This window comes from Ursus maritimus, unplaced genomic scaffold, assembly GCF_017311325.1.
Source record: "Ursus maritimus isolate PB19 unplaced genomic scaffold, ASM1731132v1 scaffold_17, whole genome shotgun sequence".
NCBI classification, from domain to species: Eukaryota; Metazoa; Chordata; class Mammalia; order Carnivora; family Ursidae; genus Ursus; species Ursus maritimus.
The window spans coordinates 28,026,788-28,054,103 of NW_024424119.1; the positions used below are offsets into that span (position 1 = coordinate 28,026,788).

Genomic DNA, 27,316 nt, shown 5'->3' on the forward strand with positions numbered 1-27,316 from the left:
CCAGGATTAACTGAGATGCAGTGTACATGAGAATCCCAAGCACAGTACTTAGCATAAGGATGATGTTTAATAAATATTAAACTTGACTAGTCATAGCTCTCCATGCTGCACCAGGAAGGCCTAGCATCTACAGCTGTTTCAGAGAGCATAAAGGAATCTGGTTTCTTTGGCAGGGGCCTCTTACTAGACCTGCAGCTGCCTACATACCTGACACTCTCTCCTCCCCTGTTTTTACCATCTGGACGCTAATAGGATCTCATTCCTTACCACATTTTCACCTATTTGCTTCTCTTTCTCCCTTTGTCTCAACAGTCTCACCTGCCTAGACAGTATTTTTGAATACATGTGACATTATTTTCAACGTAACACACACTTGGAGAGCACCTGTGTCCTAAAGATGGCCCCAGGCTTCTACTCTCCATTCATATCCTCAGAAATATTTGTATGAGCTCACAGTCTAGTTCAGAATTTAGATCCTTCAACTCCCATTTTGTTGTCTAACTGCTGTAACAGGTACACATGCCGTGTTGTGGAAACCCAAAAGGCAGATTTACCAGCGTATGTACATATGCATGGGAGAGGAGGGGAAGAATGGAAGTATTTAGTATTTAAAGAACAATGATCTCCTCACTCTATATTATGCATCAGCTTCGTATACTGTCTTTACTAAAGAGAAATGTGCCCATTCTGCCAAACTGGTTTCAAAGTCAGTTAAACCAATGCCTGAGTGGGGCTGTTTCCTCTCACATTCAGATTTATTAAATTCTGTTCACAGCCACAGTTTGTGGAAGGCTCGGGTCATCTGATGCTGCTGCTGAGGCAGTGGGGTGGAGAGAGGGTCTAAGGAGTTACAGACTGTTCTCAGACATTTTGGGGCTTATTGGAATACACACATTCTGATTAACAGGCAGTTTTAAGACTCAAAGGAGTGCCCAAATTGGGCATTATTTTACATATATATATGTATATACATATATATATGCAAACATTAACACTAATGGGAGTAAAAAGAGATTCACCCACAGTTCAGACTCCCTAAGAAACAAAGTGGTTTTCACTTTTCCTTAATCTCTTCCAGCGCTTGGTCAAATCCATAAATCTCTGGACATAACTGTGGATTAGATACAATTATATATTCTACTTCTTTTTCATACCCAGATGCATACTCAGAATGATCTTAAGTATAGCAACATTCAAAACCAGGGCACTGTGACAACAGCCCCTTCAGGCCTGTGGACTGACAGCCCAGTAGAAGATGCTGGCAAGGCACTGAGACACACCCTGCTCTGCCTGTGTTATTTGCGCCTCTGGCAGTGAAGCCCCTGACAAAGCAGCATGTCACTGGAACACATGCTCTTTGTTCACAGAGGTGCATGCCAGCACCGGCTGTGTCAGAAGGGACAGTACTGGGTTTGTAGTCTCTCCTCCTTTGGCTTCTTTGCTTTCTTTTTATTTGCTTGCACATTGTGGGTATGTTTATTAATTACTTTGTAGCTTAATCTTATAAAACAGACATTTATCCTGTGAGCTATGTATCATGGGGAAAGAGTCCTTCATCCCCTTGGGTTGGTTATAAAAAGAGGACAGGATCCCAAGATTTGCCCCTTTTCTTCCTAAGGATCAATACCACCTCCCCCACCAGCCACCAGGTTACCACTCTTGAGCACAGAGCTACCATGTTCCAGGCTCCTTCAGCATCTCTCCTTTACCTGCAAGATGGCGCCTGCATGCTCCGTTTGGTGTTAAAGGCCCTCTACAATTGCTCTCAATCTACTGTACCAAAGCAGGCCTCACGCTATGACTTCATTCCAGTTAGGCTGATGGCGTAGCAGAAAAGATGGCAGGCTTTGGAGTCTGACCCCTCTGGCTTTAAATTTTAGCTCCACCTCTTGTTGGCCATGCAGCTTAAAGACCCTGCACTTCAGTTCCTCATCTGGAAAATGAGTAAAGTACGATCTACTTCCCAGGGTTGTCTGAAGATTAAATGAGAAAACATATTCAAACCCTAGAAGCGGATGGCTCAATAATTGCTCCTTAACTCATGTAACTGATTTTAGTTTTTTATAAAAGCCTTTATCTCATGGCCTTGTGTTTCTCATAACCTTATAGTTACAGACCTTCTGTGACATCCTGAAGACCACTCTACTCACCATTTTCCCATCACAGAGATGTCTCCTCAAACTAAGTTTATTTTTATTTTTATTATGATGTTAGTCACCATACAGTACATCATTAGTTTTCAAACTAACATTTTTAAATACAAGACTCAAGAAACAACATACAATAAAGTTTTTGCCTTTTTCCAAAATGCTTTTAAAACTTTCTTTTGCTTTGAAATTTTAATTGAATATTTTAAAAGTTGATACAGACGGTTTTGTTTGCTACTAAATGAACTCAGGTAAAATCGGAGGAGTCTTTACTTCAAGAAAACCTTAGGTGATTGCATAGAATTGTGCGTTTTTCTCTATTCATAAGTTGCTTTCAATCTTTGGAGCCTCTATGAAGATGGCATCTGATTTGACACATGACACATTTACTTATTTTAGGCTTAATACCCCTTACATGACTCCCCGGAGGTCTGCAAAGCAAACTTAGGGCTCTAACCCTGGCTCTCAGAGCGCTTGCTCTCTGAGCCAGACCATTACAAAAGGCTACCTGCCAAGCTTCGCCGAAACAGAGCCCACCGAGAATTTACACACCTCACAGGGGTGCCCTGTGGAATAAAGGAGATAAAAGTCTGCGGGAAAACTCTGTAAAACTCCGAGACCCCATTAGAAATGCTAATTGCTGCCTCGCGATCCTATATTTAAATGTTAGGAAAAAACCCAGGGAGATTCTCTTAAACTCGGGGACACTCGGCTCCTCTGTGGCTCCGGAGGGCGGCCGGGGTTGTGCGGTGCCCGCAGGCCGCGAAGACCGACTCCACCCGGTGCCACGCGGTACGACGCGGGCCGGCAGCGGGTCCGCCCCCGACGGGGGGTCCTCGCAGCACTGCCCTCCCCCGCCCAGACGAGGAGAGCGGAGTTCGGATTGTGGGCCCCGTACTGCGTGAAGGGGAGGAAGACAAGCCTGAAAGTCCCGTCCCGCGCTCCCTTCACGTCTCCCGACTTAGTGGACGTCGGGCTGGCTTGGTCGAGCCTCCGAGGACGGACTTGGCCTTACGGCCCCCCGCAGCCCGACTGTAAGGCCTCCCAGCAGCTCCCCCGGGCAAACGTCCAAGCGCGGGCCGGAGACCCGCCTCCAAGCGCGGCGAGGTGGGGCCCGGGGGTCTCGGCTCGGAGGCTGGCGGGGAAGCCCCCCGAGCAAGGTCTTACATCAGCCACCCCACGTGCAGTCGGAGGGAGGGAGGAAGTCGCTCCAGTCCCCGGGGCTGCGCCTTCCCCCCGCCCCTCCCGCCGCGCGTCTCCCCGCCCCGTCCTTGGTGCAGCCGCGGCCGCCGAGCCGAGCAGCGCCGCACGGGGCCGAGTCGAGCCGAGCAGCCGCCCGCGCCGCGTCGCCGGTTTAAGCGCAGTGCGGGGCCGCGGCCGGGGGCGGCGGTAGTGAGACCAGAGTTGCGCTCCAGCCCCCTTTTCCCTCCATGGTTTCTGTCCGCTCCCGTGAGTAACTTGGCTCCGGGGGCTCCGCTCGCTAGCCCGCACGCCGCCCGTGCCTGGGACCGCACAGCCGGCCTCTGCCGCCAGCAGACCCCTTCCGACGGCCCTCGCTGCGCAGGCCGGGACGCCTCTCCCCCCTCCGCCCCCGCCGCGGAAAGTTAAGTTTGAAGAGGGGGGACGAGGGAAACATGGACATGAAGAGGAGGATCCACCTGGAGCTGAGGAACCGGACCCCGGCAGCTGTAAGCAGAACCCCCGTCGGGCGCTCTCTCCCCCCCGATGACTTGCATGTAATGGTGGCCACCTGCGGGGCCCGGGCCGCGGGTTCGCCGGCCCCGGCTCGGAGAAGGGCGCAGCTCGCGGGCTCGGACGGGGAAGGCGGGCGGGCGTGGAGGGGGGGAGCGAGCGCGCGGGGATTAACTCTTTGGCGCCCGCGGGCCCCCGCGGCCGTCTGGGGAAGGCTGTGGGGTGGGGGAAAGCAAACTTTGAGCTCCTCGCCCGCCGGGGTCCTTTCCCGGAGGAGCGCGTGTGCGTGTGGCCGGCGGCGACGGAGGGAGGAGGGGGTTGTGTAATGCTGGGAGCCATGTTTGCAGCCTCCCGGGATGCGCGGCCGGGCGGAGGCCCGGCCTGCCGAGGAGCCGCGCGGCTTGCCGGGGCTGGGCCCGCCGGGGTCCGCGCGCCCCGGGCCGGCCGCGGAAGGGGCTCGGGCGGGGCGGGGACTCCTCCGGTCGGGCCTCGCGGTTGGCGCCGGCCGGGCCGAGGCCAGGGGCCGTAGAGTGAGGAGGGGGCTGTCGGCCTCTGAGGGGGGCGAGGAGCCCCCCTCGCGCTCCCGGGGTCTTGGGCGGGCGCGGCTTAGCGCGCGCGGAGCGGGGGAGGGGCGAGCCGGGCGGCGGAGGTGGCGCAACTGCCGCCCCTCCCGAGGCCAAGTTTGAAAAAAGGACGCGGTTCCCGCCATTTTTCAAGCCTAAAAATAAAACTTTCGCCCCCATTTCTCTCACTCCCCTTTCGTCCTCCGGGCCTTCCCCACTCCCGGCCCCCCAGGGCGTGCCCCGGTCGGCCAAGGCCAGCCGTTGTGGCGGCGGCGTCGGCTTCGCCTTTCCTCCGCGCCGTGGCGGCGGAGCCCGGGGCCCCTGCCCGGAGTCTGGCCCCTCGGTGTGGGCGGGCTGCGGCTCCTCGCGCCAGCCGGGGCGCGCCACGGTCGGACACAGCGCCATGTTGGCGGACGCTCGTCTCCCTCCGCCGCGTAAGTCGGCCTGTGGGTTTGGGTCGCCGCTGCCGGCGAGCCTGTGGCTTGTTTTGCTCCCGCCTCGCCGGGGCTCTGCTTGCACTGGCGGAAGCCGCGCGTGCGGCCGCCGCGGACTCTTCTGACTCGAGTCCTCTCCTGACTCGAGTCCTCTCCTGACTCGAGTCCTCTCGGGCGCGCTGCCGTCCCCCTCCCCCCTTCTTAAAAGGGCAACGCCAGGCGGCCGCCTCCGCCCGAGCCAGGCGCCGGGGGTGCGGGCGGGCCTCCGCTGAGCTCGCGGGCCGCGCGGTCTCGGCGGCCTCTGCCCCCGCACGTGCTCCAGGGAGAACGGCACTCGCCGCGGCGGCTGCGTGAGCGGCGGGCGGGTCTTTGAGAATCGCCTTTCTTCTCCACCCCTACCCTCCCGGCTGCCGGGCGCGGGGCCATGTTTCTCGGCGCCCGCGCGGGGTGGCCGCGCCTCCGCCAGACCCGGGCCTCGGGTGAGTGGCGTTCCCTGGCCTTGGGGAAGCCCAGGGGAAGTCCTCCCACCCTGCCTCAGTCGAGCGACGGGCGCGCGTCGTGCAGTCAGGTAGCTGTAACAAGTCGCCAACTTGTGGAAATTCATCAACCAGCGTTCGCCTGGTGTCCCCACAAATGGGATACCGGGCCACGCGCCCGGCGTGTCCCTGGAGGACCTGATGGGTGGGTGTTTCCACGTGGTCCCCTTGGTTTCAGGTTGAGGTTCGACCACTGCCGTCCCCTCCGTCCACAGTCAGACATTTTGTGTTGGCCACGTGCTAGTGTATTGAACGGTTAAGCGTTTTCGCACCCTAAAACTTGAAGAGTTGTATTCTCATTTTGAGGAGTTAACTTCAGACCTTTGCATTATTGCTGCGTAGCTGCGAGTCCATAGAATGTGGAGTAGTTAACCAAAATTTCCAAAAGTACGCACGTGGATCTTCAAAGCGCTTTGATATCTAGAATTTCAATTCTTTGTGCGAAAACTAAAGTACTTGGTAAGAGCGTGTTGTCCCCTCTGGGAAACACAACTGGGCTGATGTTCCCATTATATGGAATTTTTTCACTTAATGCGGTAACCAGTATATTACTTTTTAGAACTACTTAAATAGGAGCAGGTGTTAACTTTTCAAGTAATCAACTTAGGCCTTACGCTTTTGCCAAAGACAGGTCAGTCATGGGACTGTTCATTAGCGTTAAATTAAAAGTCAGTTTGTCAGTTGCACTGTCGACATTTCAAGTGCTCAAAAGCAGCAGGTGACTAGTGGCTACTGTTACTGGACAGCACTAGCCTACAGCAATCCACTGGTTTATTAAATAAATATTTGAGTACCAGCAGTATGGCAGGGCCTGGAAAAGCAGGGTGAACTAGACAGAGAGCAATCCCTTCCATCCTGGAGCTTCAGAACCCTGTGGTATCTGTTGCACTGGTGCAATTTAGGGGCTTTGGGAGCGTCCTGGAAGCCTGCTAAGGTTGGGGGACAGGTAAAGAAAGGCTCCCTCTGAGGAGGAGACTGAGACAGCAAGAGTTAGGTTCTTAAGAGAGGGAAGCTTTGATCTTAAATTGAAGGCTTTCTGGGGGGAAAATGCTGTAGATTTTGAAGGAAATTCTAAAAGAGTTAAATAGTGTTTTGCACAAAAGAATCATCCTTGAGGCAAATAAAAAGTTAAAAATCCTCTCAGAGGATTCCTTTAAAACTCAACTCAGTCACATGGCTCCTTATGTTTGTTGTGGGGCTAGCTGTTAAAGAGTAGGCTTGGCCTCTGGGATCTTGCAGACTCTTCTCATTTGGGAAAAGAAAACCTTTTCTTCATTGGATGTACAGTTATAATATGGACAGGAGGCTCTTAAATGCACACGTGCATCCCATGGTTGACCTTAATGCCGTCAAGTGAGAACTAAGTGTTTGAGGAGTGTAGAGGTTTGATCACAAATGTTTTTTGTAATTTTTTTCCCCTTAAGACCAGATGAGCTTTTTTTGAGTGTGTGGCTTTTTTGTTTTTATTTTGAGGTTTGAAGATGACCCTGGTAACACTTTTACCTTCTTGTGTTCCTTATCTAGGGTATGCCAGACCAAGATAATAGGTTCAGTACACCTATTACTGTATTCCTATTCCTTATAAACACAAGTATGCACATTTAAGAGGGGACCTGCATAAAGAATGGACGTCACCATTTTAAAATATAGGCAAGGATAAGAAATATTTTATACAAAATATTTGTATTGTCAGTTACTTCACTAAGAAAAATATTTGCATGGCTAGAACATACCATATACACCACAGAAATTGGTGGTATTTTCAGATATGAAATGAGACACTGATGGGGTAGTGAGAGATAATTTAGTTATATTCCAAAATGGAAAAAATACCCGTTCTTTATGTGAGGCTCTCATCCTTCCATTGCACCAAACATGGCACTCTGTTATGAGCACCTTATTAACTCTGTGTCTAAGGACAGCTAGCCTTGATGTTAGCTGTTTGGGTTTTCCATTCAAAGTTAGAAAGCCAGGCAATTCCTGTGGTACAGTGGATGCCTCTGTGGGACTCCCGTGGGCTGTGTGCGAAGACTAGGCATTCCTCTCCTATAAGTAAGAGTAGTCTTAGGAGACACTTTACAGATTCCTCTACTTTATGCCTTTTTAAAAATTTTTCCCCAACTTCTGCCATCTTGTGTCTGTTAATGTAATTTTCAGCACAATGGGATGTTCTAATTGGTTGCATAGCAACTAATTTTTTTTTCACTTTTTAAGTATTATATGTAAATTGAAGAAAAAAAGTAGGTACAGGTACGCCAAAAATAGTTGATACAGATAAACAAAAATAAAATAGGATGGGCATATGTGTGTGTGTGAGATTTCTACCATCTAGACATTCAGATAGACAGTCTACCAAAATATTTATTTTTTTCCAAATTTAAATTCTAGTAATGCATATATTGTTTGTATAAATACAGTAAACTTTATGTCACTATTATTTTGCAGTCTCATTGTTACTGTCTGCATAGATCATAATTTATGGGGTTGGTTAGAAGGTTTTTGCCATTTTAAATAGTACTGAAATGAATATCTCGTAATGTGAATCTGTCTTCTGTCAAATTGTAGTTTAGAATGGTTCCTTTCTTTACCTACCCACCAGTAGGATATGGGGGTTTCCTTCTTTCATGCTGACAGTTCTGTCACCTAAATACAGTTGAGAACCATTAATATAAATTTGTTCTGTCATTTTGAAAACATTATTTAAAATAATGGTAAGGTAGAAGGTTTGAACACTGGTTAACTCAGAAGAATGAAAGTTGGCAAGGATGGCAGGAGTTACTTTTTCAACATTTTTGGATTATTTCACTTAACTACAATAACCATCTATTGCTTTTCTAATTTAATTAAAGGAATTGATAACTCAAAATGATCTGTAATTCCTCCATACATCCCCCCCCCACACAACAATTATAACCGTTCTAACTGGGGAAGCTCACCCAACCAGTTCCAAACCAGTTAGGTAAAATTGATTTGAGTAGCCAGGGGAGCGGAAAGTGAGAGCAAGTTGGAGAGGATGAAAGGAAAATTGCTTGATTTTCTCTGGGGCCCCTAGCACCAATTGCCATAACTTGCCTACAGTAATATTTCAGATTTTTCAGTTAAAAAGTAGTAGAAAATAGTATTGTTTTTCTGATAGTTGCAGAAAACAAAAACAAGTTAAATAGGAAATAATATGGATTATTTTTAAAGTATTTACCTTGAATTCATATTTGAAAAAACTAGTTTAATTGGAAAATGAAGGATGAAGAGTAATTTGGTCTCTTAAGTTAAACTGTCTAACTTTAAGCAGAAGGCCAGCTAATTTTATCTTGGACCAAATAGGTCTCTGACTTGTAAATGCAAATGTACAAATGCCTGCCCAACCTTACCTCCTTAGATAGTAGCTCTGTGAGGATTTGGAACATAAGAAGGAGAAACTAGGGCCATTTTTTCTTGATTAGAATCCCTCATTTATTCTGGGTCTAGATTGGGAGGCCACAGGGTTATCTACCCCCAACTCTCTTCCCACTGTCCCCTCTCCCACAGTTCTATCCCTTGCAAGCAAGCCAGGGTCCTTCCATAGCAAGGAATAGGGCAGAGGGAAGGCTTAGTTGTCTCAAATGCTGCTGACACACTGCCTGAGAGCAGACGCCTTTCACTGTGCTCCTGTTTAGAACTTTAGACGGGCTAGAAGAAGGCTGCTGAGGGTTGGCTTTCCAGACCTGGTGTCCTTGGGCACAGCCCCAAGTGGAACCCTGTGGTCTCTGCTTTCTTCAAGAATTCCCTCTGTTCTGGGACGCCTGGGTGGCACAGCGGTTAAGCGTCTGCCTTCGGCTCAGGGCGTGATCCCGGCGTTATGGGATCGAGCCCCACATCAGGCTCCTCCGCTATGAGCCTGCTTCTTCCTCTCCCACTCCCCCTGCTTGTGTTCCCTCTCTTGCTAGCTGTCTCTATCTCTGTCGAATAAATAAATAAAAATCTTTAAAAAAAAAAAAAAAAAGAATTCCCTCTGTTCTGTGCATTTTCCCCAGAGGCTTGTCCTCTTACTCTGCCTCTGGCATTCTGTTCCGGGGGTGCCACATTTCTTTAGTACTACTTCAGCCTTCCTGGAAAAGTCAAGGGGCATGCCTTCTCTGCTGAGCCATACAATCCTTTGCCTGACTCACCCCAGTAAATTCTGTTACCTTCTACTCATGGAGAAAATTTAAAAGTCTCAGGTGTGTATTCCCTGAACTTCTTGCTCTCCCATTATATAAACTCACCTACACCTGTATCCGTCCGGGTCTTCAAATATTTCTTGCATTGATGTGATAATGCTTGTGATCAGAAAGAGGTTCTCTTTTATATCCAAACTTTCTATTGCTGCATCTGCTTAATCCCCTACAATCCTGACACAAACCTGTAGACAGTACTCTGACAAGCCTGTGACCAGTTTTCATCATTTAAGAGTTGTGAAAGCTTTTTCTCATACTGGGGTATAGCGATGACTAAAATAGACATGACCCTACCCATCATGAAGCTTGAAGTCTAGTGGTGACTTTTTAAATCTTTATTCTTTTAATAGATTAATATTATCATTGAAATGCTAAGTAAGATTTTTTAAAGATTTTATTTATTTATTTGAAAGAGAGAGAACAGAAGTGGGGGGGCGGCAGAGCGAGAAGCAGACTCCCCGCTGAGCAGGAAGCCTGACCCTGGACTTGATCACCAGGACCACCAGGACGGTGGGATCACAGCCTGAGCCAAAGGCAGACACTTAACCAACTGAGCCACCCAGGTGCCCGCTAAATAAGGTTATATAGGAAGGTCTCCTAGCCACTCACTTTCTCTTCCTGAGAGATTTTCTATGTATATAAGAAAGTGAATTCATTCTGCACATTTTTCATCCCACAGTATATCCTGGAAATGAGTCCCTTGTTGATGGGCATTGAAGTTGTTTTCTAATTTTTTTCAGTCCTTTCCTCAATGACTTCTTGTGCCTTATTTCAGAAACCTTTACAGGTGTTTCAAACCAATGCTTCACCATTGGTACCACTCCTGATTCTTCTGAAGTCTTTTTTGCACATTCCCCAGGGTTCTGTCCTTGGTCCTCTTCCTAGGGGTTCCATCCTTCCACTCGTTTCTGCCCTGATGACTCCAAATACAGAACTGACAGTCCTCCTCTGCATCAGACCACATGTCCAGTTGTCTGGGGATGCTTAAACCAGACATCCCAAGGGAACCTTAAACTCAGTATCCCTCATGGTATTTATTTTATCTGCCCCTCAGAAAACTGTTCCCTACTTATTTCCATCTAGCTACGTGGCTCCTATTTCTTTAAGCCAGACTTCAGCTTCCCCTCCATCATCTTCCACACCCAGCAAATAAACCTGCAGATTTGAACCATTTAACATCTTTTTTTTTTTTATTCTCCCAATTCCCTCCTTTTGATTCCTATTCTGCTGTTGGTTCAGCAAACCTGTTTTAGCTCACACTTGAATCTTTATGGTAGTTTTTGATGACTGTAGTTACAGTGGAATTTTACCAGTTGAAAGAAATATCCGAGAGGTGATTTCACCCAGTGAGCCGGGAGGCAATATGGCTAACTCTAGTCCCTCCTCACTTGGCTTTTGGCATATTAGTGTCATTCTGTATAATAATTTGGATTCTCTGTGAGATACAGTCATAGAAAATCCCCCAAACCGAATGAGAACTTTTAGTTGTATTGCTGGATTAGATGTGTGAGCAATTACAGTTGACTTTATTTTTATGGTTTGTTGGTTTTACTTTTTTTTTTATACAAAAGAAATACATGCTTATAAAAAGCTCAGTACAGATATGAATAAACAGCAGAGGTCCCTGTCATTCCTCTCATCCCTTTCCCCAGAGGTTACTTTTTTAGCTATTTAGTATGTTCCAGGTGCTATTCCTCTGCAACTCCATGCCGTTGAATACTATTATCTCCCCTTCACGGATGACGAACTGAGGCACAGAGAAGTTAAGTGGCTTTTCTGAGGTCACACAGGTTGTTAAGTGGTTGAGCCAGGATATGACCTTGGCATCTGTTTCCAGAGCCCACCCCTTCTCACGTGACTCCTTAAGTTTTCAGATGTGATTTTCCCCAGAAAAGGGGAAAATGGCAGAGTGTGTAAAGAAACATGGAATGAGGGAAAGAAAGAAGTAAAAGGTGTAATTGGCCTGCATGTATCCTAACTGTAACCAGGGCTTAGGAGGAGGAAGTAGACAGTAGACAGGGTAGTGAGAAGTAGTAAAGAAGCAAGTGAGAAGTTGTGGTGGTGTGGGTATCGCTGACTCTATCTCTGTAAATGGGGGGGAGGGTGTGGTGATGCAAAGAATGAGTAAGTTCACCGTAAATGATAGCAATTACCAGAGTAGTATCATTGGATTTTGTATGGGAGGATGAAGACATTATTAGCTCATATTCTCATTTTAGAACTATGAGCATCTCCTTTCCATATACATGCTTGATTAATGCTGTTTAACATGGTAGATTCACTGCAAGAGTGACTTTGGCCGTTAACTCTAATTTGCATTACTGTAAGTTGACCAAAATGTGTTTAAAAGTTGCAAGTTTCAGAGTCAACCACAGAGCAAGAATGGAAGTAGGGATTAACATGGTAGATACACAGTAGACTGTTTATTAATTGATCAGTATTTAAAATTGTGGGGCGCCTGGCTGGCTCAGTCAGTAGAGCATGCACTCTCGATCTTGGGGTCAGGAGTTCAAGTCCCATGCTGCGTGTAGAGCTTACTTTAAAATAATAAATACAAATAAATACAATCTTCAGATATGATACCCTTGGATGGATTGGAATTCTGAATTTCAGGACCCACAAAGGAGGAGATTTTATGGCCTGGAAAAGGAACCTAATTTAATGTCTAACAGTTTTCTCCCCTGGCAATACACATGTAACCCAAATTGATCTTTGTTTTGAATTAAGGCCTCTTGCATCTTGACCCCTTCTGATTATCAAGATAAACTTAGTAAAGATTAATAAAACCGAAAGTGGACATGTATAGTGCAGAAACCTGTTGCCAGAATCTCTTAGGAATTTGATAGGAAAAGTAAAGTTTTCCTCTTTTCCTTGTGTCAGTCCCCTGGGCCTTGAGGGAGACTCAGCCAGTGGGGTAAGGGGTAGTGTCTTCTCTGCTTTTATAGTTATAGCTCCCTCTTGGAGAACAGACTTGGGAAAAGGAATATGGGGGATATAGATTCTTCTCTTATATTTTAAGAACTGTAGTTCTGTCTCTGGTAAGTAAAAAGTTTAAATCTTTATACCATGGTGTAACATTCCATCCTTGATATCTATTAGTATATTGTTACTAAAGGCTTAATCATTTTTCATTTATTTATAAGTGTGATTTGGGTCTAAGTAGAGGCTGCTGCTGTATGTGGATGCTTTTGCCGGGTGTTCATGGTTGTAGGTTTTGCTTTATTCTTTGTTTTATGTATGTCTTTGAAAGCTTGTTTATTTTTTTTTTCTTTTTTTTCCCTTTGTCATCCACAGGTTCGAGAACTTGTCCTGGATAATTGCAAATCAAATGATGGGAAAATTGAGGGCTTAACAGCTGAATTTGTGAACTTAGAGTTCCTCAGTTTAATAAACGTAGGCTTGATTTCAGTTTCAAATCTCCCCAAACTACCTAAATTGAAAAAGGTAAGTACTTTTTCCTTAGCAGTAAAAAAGAGAACATCCTGAGAAGGGAAACATCCATGATTTTACCTGTAAGGAAGCAGTTAGTGTAGCAGAAACCACGTGGCCTTTGGACCTGGGCATGTCTGGGATTGAATTCCAGCTCCACTAGTTCCCTGATGGATGATCTTCTGCAGGTTACTTAATCTCTCTAAGGCTCAATTTTCTCACCTGTAAACTGGTGATACCACCCAGCCTTATAGAACTGCTGGAATGTTTAGAAATAATACATGTTAGATGCTCATTGAATAGTAGTTATGAAGAATAATTATTTTGTGCATAAGCTGTGACTTGTTAATTGCTATATGTTACAATGTTAGCTGTGTTTTTGTCTTAGTATGCTCTGGTTTAGGAACCACAGGTGCCTCTCACTCTTCATGTTTTATGTTTGTTGATTAAGGGTAAGTTTCAGTAAAGACTTTCCAGATTTGTAGTCTATGATAATTCAAACCGATTGTGTTATTCTTAATGACTAGAAAGTTTAAAATGTGTTGTGACTGCAAGAATTCATTGTAACAAAGCCACTGTATTTCCCATCCTAGCTAATGGCTCATTGTTAGTACTTTATTGGTCTAATTATAAGCCAATCACTACTCCCCCACTACCAATTTTTAAAAAACCCTAAAGAAAAATGTTTTCTCACGTCCTTGCACACGTAACTGTCTCAGAGCTCCAGAATGTCAAAATTGGAAGAAACTTTGTCTTCTAGCCTAGTTCCTTGCTTTATAGGCATAGCAGTAGGCCCAGAAAGGTAGAGTGATTTGCCTAAAGCCACCTACAAAAGAGGTTAGTATTAGAGCCAAAACTAGAAGCTGTATCTCTGATTTCCTAAACCAGTACTTTTTCTATTACATAATGAAAAGTATGTGTAAGTATTGCAGACTTTTCCACTGTTTTGGTGTTCACTTTATTAGGGAATTTAAGCAGAACTTTTATCCAGAGGTACACATAGAAATCTGCAATCAGATTTAGGCAAGATGCAGGTAGGCTGTTCTGTAACTTGCTTGAGTCTTGAGAGGAGATTTTTTTATTTATTGCCTTATTGAGGTAATGAATGCTTAGGCAGTCCTCGTGAGTTTCAGGTAACTTAGCTTCCTATCAGAAAGAGTAATCCTGTTATATTTAAATTACTATATTGTTCCCTTTCTTCTGCTAAGCATCTACTTTAGAGGTTCAGGTGTAATCCTTTTATATTTACATGGGTTATTGGTAACACTGGGCGCTCTGATTAGCCCATTAAACAACTGATGGCTTTCTAGCATGTATCTGCATAAACTGGATGCTAGTATGATCCTTGTGTGTATTTTGTGTTCTGTTTTCCTAGCATCCTGATACATTTTCCTGGTTTACTGTGGTCTGTGTACTTTCAGACTTAGAAGAGAAGTGAATCGGGGACCATCTGTGTAGAGGCTTTATCAAATCCTTCTGAAGTCTTGTTAATCACTTACAGAGTTAGGGAGGAGTGGAGAGATCCACAAATCAAAGGCAGATAAGACGTTCTCACAACTGATGCAGACTTTATTTTCTTCCTACCCTGGAGCACAGATTGTTTTTTAAGAAGAAACAGGTTCTGAAAGAAATTTTGGTGTGTAAATATCACAGGTTTCCTAAATTTACACTGATTTCATTTCAAAATAAATATGCCACTAAATGCTTTGGCATATTGCCTTGTTATCTCTGTTCCCTAAGATATTCATGTTGAAAGGATAGGAATATTACATATGTGTGATATTCTAACTAACCAAGGGAAGTGGTCTCTGTTTTTGTTTTGATTTACTGAAATCTCAATAAACACTTGAATCTTTGTTGGTAGACTTGTAATTTTTTTAAGGAGTTTTTATTTATTTGAGAGAAGAGTGAGAGAGCATGGGCCGGGGGTGGGCAAAGGCAGAGGGAGAAGCAGACTCCCTGCTGAGCAGGGGCCCTGACTTGGGGTTCCATCCCAGGACCCTGGGATCGTGACCTGAACCAAAGGCAGACGCTTAACCAGCTGAGCCACCCAGACACCCATAGACTTGTCTTTATAAATCGAGAGCATGACTAGATAATTTGGAATATCCCATGGGAAGGAAAAAAAATATTTTTGAAATGTTGCATTTCCTCTTCTGAAATATTTAGTAACACCTAAGTAGGAGACTTGAGTTGTTTTTTAAACTCATTCTTTCAACAAACATTCAAGTTTTTTAAAGTTCCTCTGTTCTGCATCATGTAGTTCGAACATTTCATTGTATGCCAAAAACTAAATTACATGAAGTTTCCATGCTATTCTGAGTACGTAGCATAGTGGGAAGGGCGAATCTTCTGAAGCTAGCCTGCCTGGCTTCAAGTCCTTGGTCACCTCTGTAACTGCTGTGTGATCTAGGGCAAGTTACAGAGTTATAGTTCATTTTCCTCATCTGTAAATGCGGGTAATAATTCTACCTACCTCATAGGGTTATCGTAAGAGCAAATGAGCTCATATGTTTCTAATGTTTCAGACAGTGTCTGGCACTTAGACACTGTCTTAGAGTTAGACACAGTTGCCATTGTTGTTGGCACTTAAACTAGAGAATTTAAACCAGTTCTGTGGCTTGAGTTTTCTCATCTGCAAAATGAAGAGTTTGAATTATATGCTCTTGACTGTCTAATTTTTCCGGCTCCAATTTCTTACACTTCAGATTCTCATTCCTTGGTGAAGGCTCATTCCTTCATTGGCACGCCAGTTGCTGTGCTACTTGACCTGCCACTAAGAAATTAGAGTAGGTTCTTATAAAGGCTAGTGCTGGGTTTATGCAAGAAGTGGCCTCCGGGGAGTTGGTTTCAGCAACCCTGAAGCTGTTGCCCCACTCACTTTCCTAGGTCATGGAGCTTCTTTAAGGGCTTGCTTTGGGACCTGTGCCACTCCTGTAGCCTTCTTCCAGGTAGAGAACCTTCCAGTGTGTCAGAACTGTGCAGAACCAGATCAGGTTTCAAGTGGGCATAGTGAGCTTTGTTTGGCACGTGGAATAAGCTGCTTAGAATGCACAGACCATTTACCCTTCCTGGCAGGTATAGACTATTGCAACTTCTCAAAGAATTCTAATTTGCCGTGACCCACTTTTTAGGTTAGAAAATGGATTCACCGATGTTAGGGGCCAGATCTTGAGCAAACTATTTAATTAGCAGCTGGTTAAGGAAATGCAGCTCTAATCCATCCTGTTTCACCGCCTCCCCTAAAATGTTTTTGGGATCTGTAAACTACTTATCTGGTTTTAATCAAGCAAAATGAACAAACATGCCCTAATAGGAACAGAGATTATTTGATATTGATAAGTATTTAAGAACTGTGTTTGCTACTTACAATGCCTTAATGATAAGTGTTTCTCTGTGTGTATTTGTGTGTATGTTGTATATTCTCTTGCAGCTTGAGCTCAGTGACAATAGAATCTTTGGAGGTCTGGATATGTTAGCAGAAAAACTTCCAAATCTTACACATCTAAACTTAAGTGGAAATAAACTGAAAGATATCAGCACCTTGGAACCTTTGGTAAGTAAGTGAGAACTTGGAAACCAGGACTTATTGGTCATTTTCATTTTCATATTTCTTTATAGTAAGGGAAATGCTTGGAAATAATAATTGATCAAGAAGGTGGTGGTTTTTGTTATAATACTTTCTGTAGAAGTTTTAAAGATCAGGGCCTCTCTAGTTATGTGTTCCTGTGGCTTTGCTCTCCCTGCCTGATACTGTGGTGGTTTCCTTCAAAGGGGAATTCTTTTCTTTTTTTGTCCTTTTTAAGTTCATATATTGACCATAGACTTAAACATTTATCTTAAATTTTTTTCCTCAAACTGGCCAGGCTATTCTATACTTTTATACTTTTACAGAAAAAGCTATTCATACTGGATGGCATATCTGAATTGTAGATGGAACAGTCCAAGGACAGCTCCAGTAAGTTTTAGGTCTTCTAATTGATCTTGTGCCCCAGCTGGATCACTGTTGCCTTGTTTTGCATGGGAACCCCAAAGTCCTCAGTCTTCCTACTGGGATAAGCAGTAAAAAGTTAAGTGCCAGTTGGGTTACAGGCTTACTGTGTGACCTTGGGCAAATTGCTTCTTCTCTCTGGGCCTCAGTTTCCTCACTTATGAAGCAGGGAAGATAATAAGATCTGCCTTACTTTACTTAGGAGTTCCGAGAATAAAATAAGGTAGTGCACTTAACTTTGCTTTGTAAGTTGGGAAGCTGCGCTAATGAGGGTCCGGTCCATATGGAAGTTGTAGGGGAAAAAAGAGCTGGAGAGAGAGGTTAATGTAAGATGTGGGGCAGCCTCCCAGGCTGTTCTGTATGGCTGCCACCTGGAAAGTGGTATGAATTCAAGATTGTTAAGTGACTGATTTGCCTAAATAAAACGTTCTATAAATTTGGCATTGAGTTCCATTTTAATAAGGCTAACGGAACTCCCAACTTGTTTCACACTATCCAAAGAAGCCTATGGTTTCTTCTGTTTTTACGTATACATAAAGTCAGTGTTTCCATTTGACTTACCATGCAAACATTAATTGGGAGAGGTTTTTGCAAGCAGATACGAGCTGTCTCAGGATCCAGAAAAGCAGAACCCAAGAGGATAAGGCATCTTTCTCTACTATCGCTATCTATTTTGATGTCACAGTACATTAAAATATTTGCGTTTCACCTAACTTGTACAGAATGCTCTGTCGATATTTCAAGGGAAGATAGAGTTAAATTGTGACTTCTTTTAACAAAGAGGGTTTCCTGCCAGAATTATAGCATCTTTTTCCTCCTAATCAATAATTAAGGCTCTGCTCCAACATAGGTTAAATCGCCTTTTATCAAGTCCCTTTATTTTTATCTTTCATTCAGTGGACCATGTTTAGCTCCTATGTCTCAAATGCTGGGAGCCTGCTTCTCACTTTTGCTTCTTGAATTTCCCCCTTTGTTCCGTTATAGTTACACCCAGATACTTGGGCTCCTTTCTTTTTACTAGTTCTATTCTTTACCTCTAACCCAATCACCATTTCCAATGTTTAAGCAAACATTAGTCAGTTTGACTGTATTCAGGGACATTAACATTGGTCCTTTGTATCCTCCTGTAACCCAGAGAAAAAAGAACAACTGTCCCTTTTTTAGAGATGAGGAAACCGAGTTCAGAGAGCTTAAATAATTACTCAGTGGCCACAGGATAAGTGGTAAAGTAGAGATTCAGATCCAGCTCTACCATTCTTTCCACTGCCCTTGGGACGTGTTCTTTTTGCCTTCATATTTATTCCATACCCAAATTAACATTAAACTGGGAATTCCAACAGGAGCACTAAATTAAGTGCTGGTGTCTCCCAGTTGACAGGCTACCCTGAACCTTTCTTTACTGTTTTTGTGTCAGTGATAGGCGTATCGATTCAGGGTCACTGTGAGCATAAGAACCCCTTTTTTCTGGAACAGAGTGCCATACAGTAACCCCCCCCCCCCATGCTGGATCACTGGCTGTTGCCTAACTCTCATGGCAACCCGAGTCCTCTTTGATGTTTCACCAGAAGCCTTTGTCCGTGTCTTAGCACACAGAGGCAGAGCAGAAGCAAACGTTATATGGGAGTTTTCTTAGACGTTCCTGACCTAGTCAGTGATGTATGAGGGCCCTTTGGTGGCTGTGACAGTCTAGCTCCCCCAGAACAGTGAAGAATAGGAAATGATCATTGTTGTGCTTACCATTTTTGGAGGGTCTGCTATGTACCATACACTGTAGTAGATGCTTTACGTATGCTATTTCATTAGTAATCCTCAAAAGAACATTTCTACAAAGATAATAGAAATAACATGACCCTCGTTTTATGCATGGGGAAGCTGAGGCTTGGGAGAGTCCGAATTCCTTGTCCAGAGTCACACACCTGGCTAGCCAGTGACAGAGCTGCAGTGCTGCACACCAAGGGCCATCTGCAAAAGCCTGACCTCCCACCATTCTTCTGAACTTGCTATTCAGATGCTTGGGGGGTGCTAGGTAGGTCTCCTGAAGTTATATCGTGGAGTAAAATAAAACTGTAGGAGAAGGTGAAGGGGGGGAATGTTGGGTCTATTTTGTCTTCTGAAAGTATTCTTCAGTGGGAACAACACCATCCTCATCCTCATTAACCACGTACATTTTGAACACCGTCTACTTTGAGCCCAGTTCTTACAGTCATTGCAATGATTGTGAATGCCTCTGCTTGCTACAGGGACATTAATCGAGAGACAAAGAAGGCATCAGTTCAAACTTCCTTGGACACCTTTTTTAAGAGACCTGGGCCATCCAAACCATCCCCCAAAGCCCTTCTAAATTCTAAGAAGGCAAGCAAAATTATTGTTAATAAAATGTTTAATGTTTATTATGGCTAGCCTATTAGTTTTAGGCCACATTTCTGGTGTGGTAGCATTCTGATTTTTGGGCGTTTTTTGTTTCTTGTTTCTTGTTTTTTTTGTTTTGTTTTGTTTTTTAGCAGTATTTACACATTACATTGGGTTCCTGAATAATCTGTGGGTAGTATATTTTGGGCCTTAAAGCACAATTTTATTAAACAGTTTAGAGTACTACAGTTACTTGGAATTTTGTTGTTTATTTGCTTTCACTTCGTTTTCTAGCATACCGTTTGGCATGTTTGAATTATTCATAATGGGTTCTTTTCTCAAGAAGTAGCCAAAAATCTCCCAGATTCACGGAGTTTCAGAAATAGGCAGGCCTTGGAAGCCCTGTATACTGTGACAGGAGATGGAACTAGAGAAGGGGCTTGAGGCACTGTAGAGCAGGAAAGATCAGAGGTTGTACGCATTTTTCTGCATCCGTTTCTAGGGAATAATTTTGAGAAGTAAATGGCTCATTCCCTTGAGTGAAGAATTTTTAGACTTTGGGAAAGCTGCCTAAATTTGCTTGTGGTCGTATCTTAGCTGGTATAGAGAGACAGCCTTTCTGTGAAGAGAAAAGAGTTCCCAATGTGCCAGCTAGTTGTCTGGGGTGGTATTTCAATATTTTTTCCGTCTTTGGCAGGAAGTCCTACCTGGGCTTCTGGAGGTCAGGGCCTGCCCGGTAGGGAATCTAATCTGAAAACGACACAACATAAAAGCAGCTCTCCCTATGATTAGAAGGTCTGGGGACAGCTTTCTTAAGACCTCAGGGGACTAACTTACATAAGCACATTGTACGTTGGTGTTTTGAGGAGTGCATTTGCCTGTTGCCGTAACCCTGCTCTGTGTTCCCTGCCTGGCTCTCTGTTCCCAAGGGCTGCTCGGTGAAAATAAAACAAGTGTGGGAACCTCTTCTTTGACCAGGAAGATGAAGATTCTGTAAGTGTAGGGGTCAGCAACCCTTCCTCAGCAGGGCCAGATAGACATTTAGGCTTTGTAGGCCGTATGGTCTGGTGCAGCTACTCAGCTTTGCCATTATTCTCGCACAAAAGCAACTGTACATAGTACATAAACGAAGTGGCTATGTTAGAATAAAACTTACTTTACCAAAACAGACAGTGGGCCAGGATGGGCCAGTCGTCTTTTGCCAAGCCCTGCTTTAGGGTAGAGATTTTTAAATCATTTTATAACTCCTGAATCACTAAGATACCTCAAGTCCTGAAGATAAGGTTTTTTTTGTCCGCATTTCTTCCTGGGTCCTTGTGAATGTTGAAATAGTTTTCCCAATAAGGCATCAAAGCCTTTGAACAGTGTTTATTTTTTGCAACTTACTTCATTCAGAGATCTTAGTTTTTTTGTTTTGGTACTGCTTTCTCAGAGAATACCAAGCTTTTTCTCCTGATTCAGAACCTTTAAAAGTGACATTTACGAAGCTACATGTCCTATGCCCTCCGGGCTTATTGGCCCTATTCTGGAGGGTACGAGGCTACATGCTACTTGATGTTCTGTGTTTGCTTTTTAAACACTTGCCCCTCTTCTCCTTCCTGAGAGGGTCTGCTCTTACTTCCTGCTGCTCTCTCCTACTTGCCTGTAATACACTACCTCTGTCCTCCTAATGTCTCCCTTCATCCTTAGTCTCAGTTTACGAGAGCTGGGATTGAAATACTAGCACTCAGTTGTAATAACAAATGAATCTCCTGAGTAAAATACATGGACGTTTTCTTATCCATTTTGGCTACTCAGAAAACTTGCCTTGGCCCAGGCTTTCAGATACCAATTACTTTGTATTTTAGGTAGATTAAACCAAAGTTCTAAATAAATGAGGTATTGACAACAAAATTTGAGGGTATGGTAAAATCAGAAGAAATTTGTATCAGAAAGGTCTGGTAATGGTGTTGATCCTTTCCCCCCAAATAAAAAAAAGAGTATTTCTTTCTGAAGTTTCAACTCTGAATGCCCCTTCCATTTCCCCAGCCTGTACTGACTCCTGTCTTCCCGGAGAATTGCTGTATCACTACACTTCTTGCTTTATTATATGCCATTCTCTAGTGTTTCACATCTCTGTATTCGAATACAAATCTCAAGTACTTCAAGATTGATTGCCTTGATTAATTGAATGAATTTTTTTCCCCATCCTGCCACCCCAGAGCTTTGAAGACTAGGCTTGATATCCAGCAAGTTCTTGTTGGCCATTTGATTACTTGAATGTTAAAACTTAGTTTTGAACCAAATTTATTAAAACTCTGATTTGTCTTATACCGTGAAAAGATCCAGTTTTAATAAATATTTTTTCAAATTCATTTTTCTTAAAACTAACGCTGCCAGAAAAAGTTCTCTGAGAAGGTAGATTGTAGAACCTAAAATCTAGTGGCCTGTTATAAAGTTGCGAAGGACTTGAAATGTTTTCCTATGTATAAAGCTGAGTCGGTAGCAGCTAAATGAATACAGAGCCTAGAATTTTACCTCTTCGGGAGATGGGTTTTGTTGCTTTTGTTCCTTTGGTTTAGAAATTTTGTTTCTTAATCCTTTTCTTCAGAAAAAGTTGGAATATCTGAAAAGCCTGGATCTGTTTAACTGTGAGGTTACTAACCTGAATGACTACCGAGAGAGTGTCTTCAAGCTCCTGCCCCAGCTGACCTACCTGGATGGCTATGACCGAGAGGATCGGGAAGCCCCTGACTCAGATGCCGAGGTGGATGGTGTGGATGAAGAAGAGGAGGATGAAGGTAAGTGGGTGTAACATCCACTGAACCTAATTTCTGCCTATCAGAGGTCATGATAAGCTATTGAATATTCTTGCTGTTGAGAAAAATAATTACTATCCATGGGTATAGGCATTTCCATTAAATTTGGAACTAGGACCTCTATTTAATTTTAATAAGTTCTTAGGACATTGAAGCTTTCAAATGATCAAAATAAAAATGGTTCGTTAGCCTTGAATTTGGAGACTGTGCCCTAACACGCTGAAGTATTTGTGGTTTACAGTTTACTAAAAGGACCATCATCTCGTGTCTCCCTGCCTTGTTCGTTACTCCCCTTTCTTGGTTACTGTCTGACTTTATCCTTACAAACTCAGCTTTGTCAACATTTCCAGATTGCATTTCCTGATGCCCGTGAGCTAGGTTAGGTTCCTGGTGCGTGCTGAAGCACCCCTTTGCTTACCTCTCAGCCTGTCACTCTCTGCTCTTCTTGTTCCTTTCAGCTATGCTATGATGATCGTCTTGGGTAGGAATGGTCTTTTTCATCTTTATTCACAAGGCCTAGCACTTCATAGATACTAGGTACAGTCCATTGTATCCAAATGTAAATAAAATAGCTTTCCTGATGGGCTTGTGCTCTCCTTGCACTGTGACTCACTGACTCTGAGCCAGTCAGGATAAATAGTTTCTCGCCTCTCCAGTGGCTTAGAGGAAGCAGAGCGATCAGTTTTCACATAAGTCAGCATGAAGAAAAGTTACTGTCCTAGAATTCCTAATGTTGCTGGAATTTGTGGTATTACTGTATTTGAAGCGTTATTTTAAATTTCTTTAAAGGTAAAGATACACAAAACCAAATGGTCAGGAAAAGTAGAGGAGGAAAACATCAGGCAGCTTGGGTGAAATTAAGGGTGTGATATTCTGGTAGCATCTTGGCAGATTTATGGCAGATTTGAGACAAGGCAAAAAAGGAGGGTATGTAGAATGGTAAAGTGGACACAGTAGGACGTCTCACTTTGTTCCGTATGTTCACATCACTTACTCCCTTCACTGAAGTTTCACAGGTATTCCTGCAAACTCTCGTGCCTCTTGTCATCTATTTAAGTTTGCCTTAAACAGGTTGAATGGCCACGTGTGCAAGAGCCTATTAGGAAATTCCTTGGAGGGTGGAGAGCAGCTCCTGAGAGGGAGTATCGGTCAGGCAACAAGTTTGAGCATTTCTTATGCACCAGGGCCCGTGGAATATAGTTTTGAAAGTAAAAACCGGACATGGTTCCTGTCCTCTTGGTCTTTACAGTCTACTGAGAAATGCTAAGTAGTCACAAGTGAGTAAAGCTTGTGATAATGGAGAAGTATCAGGTGCTCCTGTGAGAGCAAACGAGCTGGGATTAGGAGGTCTGGCAAGTCTGCCTGAGGAAGTGATGTTTAACTGAGACCCAAAGGTTTGAATCAGTGTTAGCCAAGCAGAGAAGAAAGGGAAGAGCATGCAGAAACTAGGAAGCCGGACAGCACAGCAGGCTCCAGGACCAGGAGAGGTAAGAACCGCTTGCCTCCAGGCCTGCACCGGACGCATTGGAGACACGGAGGTTGCATGCAGGTGCCTCTCAGCCTGCCTCTTGTTCCCCGCTCACCCTGACCCTCCCATCACAGGCTTATGAGTGTTTCTCAGGTGCCTCTCTGGCATCTGGCTTTGTGGTGGTACCCTTACCTCTGAGAAGGAGCTCATTGTTATTTATTTATTTGGGGGGCGGTGTGTGGTAACTTTTTATTATGGAAAATTTCAGACATAGACAAAGATAGAAATAATAGTAAAACTAACTTTCATGTTCCCATCAGTGAGCTTCAACAATTACCAGTTCATGGCTGATCTTACATTATATGTACACACCCCTAACCACTTCCCCCTTTACTTTGAAGCAAATCCCAGGAGTTCTCCTTTCATCAGTAACTTTGTAGTGTACAGCTAGTGCATCAGGACCCCTGGCCTCCAGATGTGAAGGGACTCTGATGGACAAAGGGACTGAGTTGCTGCCACCTGGGAGAAAGGGGGCAAGTGCGGTGCACGGGTTTCCCAGGCGTTGGTGTAGCCCAGCATTTGTCTCGTGGACCGACCTAAAGCGCCCCATCACCTAAGCAGGTGTGCCTCGGGGGCCATCAAGGGTATTTAATGAATTCCTTTGGACTGTTTCAGAAGGAGAAGATGAGGAGGACGAGGAGGATGAGGATGGTGAGGAGGAAGAGTTTGATGATGAAGAGGATGAAGATGAAGACGAAGATGTAGAAGGGGAAGAAGATGAAGATGAAGTCAGTGGGGAGGTTGGTGTAGCTGTTTCCTGCTCTGTTTCCTATTCGTAGTTAAAAACGTGGAGGTCTTTTTTTTTTTTTTTTTTTTTAAGAAAAAAGGAAAGAAAAGAAAGGGCTTCTGTGAAAGTAGTAAACTTGTAGACTAATAGTTTGATTGATTTAATTCTTACCCCCTTTTAGTAAATACTAAGCGGAATGCTTACAGAATGCTAATTAGACACAGTGCTTGGCTCTGCAGGATGTTTTGACCCTTTAACTTATTGGGAGGAGGTAATGAGTTGAGTGTCCTTTCCATAGGGTGAGAAAACTGGAGCTGTTGAGAGCTGATGGTTTGTCTGTCCCTTGGTTGTGTTGAAGGGAAGGATATGTTCACCAAGTCTGAACTTATTCTCGTATGTTCAGCTTAATTCAATAAATACATCCTATGCCTGTTGTTTTAAAGAGTTGGGGATGCAAAGTTAAACAGGAATGTGGTCCTGTCCTAAAAGAGCAAGTAGTCTAGTTTATAGGATACCCAGTGATACAGTATCTCTGCGGAGCTGAATGCCATGGAAGGACAGGAGAAGGGAGTGACTTCACTCTGACAAACCTCAAGGAAATTGTGAAAACAGACAAAGAACATGAGAAGTCATCAAAAAGCACATTTCTTTGTAGTACAAAAATGTGAGGCTGTAGTAAGTAAAGTTCTGAAAGCAGTTTTTAAAGAAAATTTTAATTTAAGCTTATTCAGAAAAATGAACAGATTTTGGGACATTAAAATAGATAAAGATAATATTAAAAGTTTTCTCCTTGATGAATTGTTACATTTATTGGTAAATTATCTTTTTCTCTGTACTTCTCAAGTTGGCAAATTAATAGCACTCGCTGTGTACTGTTCTTCAGGAAGAAGAATTTGGACACGATGGAGAAGTTGATGAAGATGAAGACGATGAGGATGAAGATGAGGATGAAGGTGGGTCTAACTCATGCACTTAGGTCCCTCTCAGTTAAGAATCATGGGGAAATGTCCATTAATTTCTAATTGGAAACTACAGAGAACAAAATAAAATTCCCTTTGCGCCGGTGGCCTTCACAGGCGCTTGTAAGCGCTGTCAGTGCGGCCGTGCGGGGCGAGACTCCTGCCGCGCAGCAGTAACACCCGGGTGCAGGCCGGAGGCTGCCCTCAGTCCCACGCTTCAAGTGTGTTTTTAGACCCCATCGTTTGGATTACTGCCACACGTGAGATTTCTGGTCTGGGAATTCTTTCAGTAAAGTCTTAATAACTGGATCATAACTTTTGCAGAATGTATAAATAGCACCTTCCCAACTTTATCACTGTTATTTCTTTTCCCTACCACAACCAAAACCAATGAAACCTCTGTCTACTTGTTAATCACTGGAAGTATAGATTCTCACCTGTGTGGGTTTCAGAGTACCAGATTGTTTGCTCTGCTTTCCATTGGTTCATGCTTTCTCTACGTCTGCTGTCTGTGCCAGGCACTGCCTAATTTAATTTACACTGAGTACAATAGGTAGGGCTCAGTACCTGCCTTTAGGGAACTTTTAGGAACATCCTGCACGTTCAGGTAATTTCATTGACATAGCCATGAATTTTTACTTGCTGGAAAAACCAGGACGATATCTAGGTATTCTTGGCTCAAATACCTAAGGATTCTAAGAAATACCTTTTGAGTTAATACTCACTTTTACAATGTGAGTCAAAGACAGCAAATTAAAATGGAGAAAACTGGGTTAACTTTGCTAACATTTTAGATGCTATTGTGCATTTTGCCCTTCTTCGTTCAGTGGTTGCTATTTATGCTTTTTAGTTAATACCTCTTAAAATCAGCATCCTACCAACCTAATCAAGTTTACATTTTTTAAATCACCTAATTGTCAAAAGTTCGTTGTTGTTACCTCCATTAGCAATAACAGGCAAATACCCTTCGATTTTCTCAAAGTGAATTTTTGTTATTGTGCAGAGGAGGAAGAAAGTGGGAAAGGTGAAAAGAGGAAGAGAGAAACAGATGATGAAGGAGAAGATGATTAAGACCCCAAATAACTTGCGAAGAAAGAACTGTTCAGTATTGGTTGGACTGCTCATATGGATTTGGTAGCTGTTTAAAAAAAAAAAAAAAAGTAGCTGTGATACAAACCCCAGGACACCCACCCACCCAAAGAGCCAAAGAATAGTTCCTGTGACATTCCACCTTCCTCCATTTAGCCCCTCTTGGAAATTCACCACCAAGCTTGGGGACTTCACCCCAACAAAATTGTAAGCATTGTTAGGTTTTCGTGTCAGACTTGCTGTAGCGTGGAGAGCTGTGATTGGTGAGCCGGCCGTCTGTGGCTACCAGTTACATCGAGACTGTAACAGCATTTTTACTTTCTGTACAACAAAGAAGCTTTGTAAATAAAATCTTAACATTTTGGGTCTGTTTTTTCATGCTTTTCTTTTCTTTTTAATGAAATTTTTTTACATTAGGACATTTTATGTGTCAACTGCCAAAAAAGTATTTTTAAAGACTTTAAGTGAAATAAACACGTTCCTCTTTGGTAAAGCCTAGTTTGTATGCTTACATTTTTAAATTAGACTTTAATTGTAAGCCCATGTTAAAACACTAAAGAACTGGTTTCTCTGATATTTTTATGGAAATGGTTGTTGAGAGGAAATGCACAAGTGTATAGGATCTTTGAACACTTAAATCTGATTCTCATTTCTCTACCGTGGGAGTAGACTTTTTTTAAAAAACAACGTTTGAAACTCAGTGCTCTGGAGCCCCTGAAAGCCAAAAAAAAAAAAAAGTTAGATTCAAGTAATAGATGAATTAAGAAAAAAAGGATAGTATAAAGGAAAAGCCTTACCCTGGGTTCTGGGAGATCCTAATTCTAATTCTGCCTCTGCCACTGATTTCCTGTGTGACCTTACATTGACCTCTAGATCACCTC

At 43.6% G+C, this 27,316-nt stretch overlaps 1 protein-coding gene across 1 annotated transcript; it reads left to right on the forward strand.

The window, feature by feature from the left end:
• Positions 1 to 3,484: 3,484 nt before the first annotated feature.
• ANP32B (acidic nuclear phosphoprotein 32 family member B) lies at positions 3,485 to 26,799 on the forward strand. The gene is made up of 7 exons (XM_040631649.1): positions 3,485 to 3,835; positions 12,860 to 13,009; positions 16,428 to 16,550; positions 21,925 to 22,114; positions 24,276 to 24,400; positions 25,271 to 25,340; positions 26,350 to 26,799. The coding sequence occupies exons 1-7, from the start codon at positions 3,782 to 3,784 to the stop codon at positions 26,415 to 26,417; spliced, it is 780 nt and encodes a 259-aa protein (XP_040487583.1). The 5' UTR covers positions 3,485 to 3,781; the 3' UTR covers positions 26,418 to 26,799.
• Positions 26,800 to 27,316: the final 517 nt, after the last annotated feature.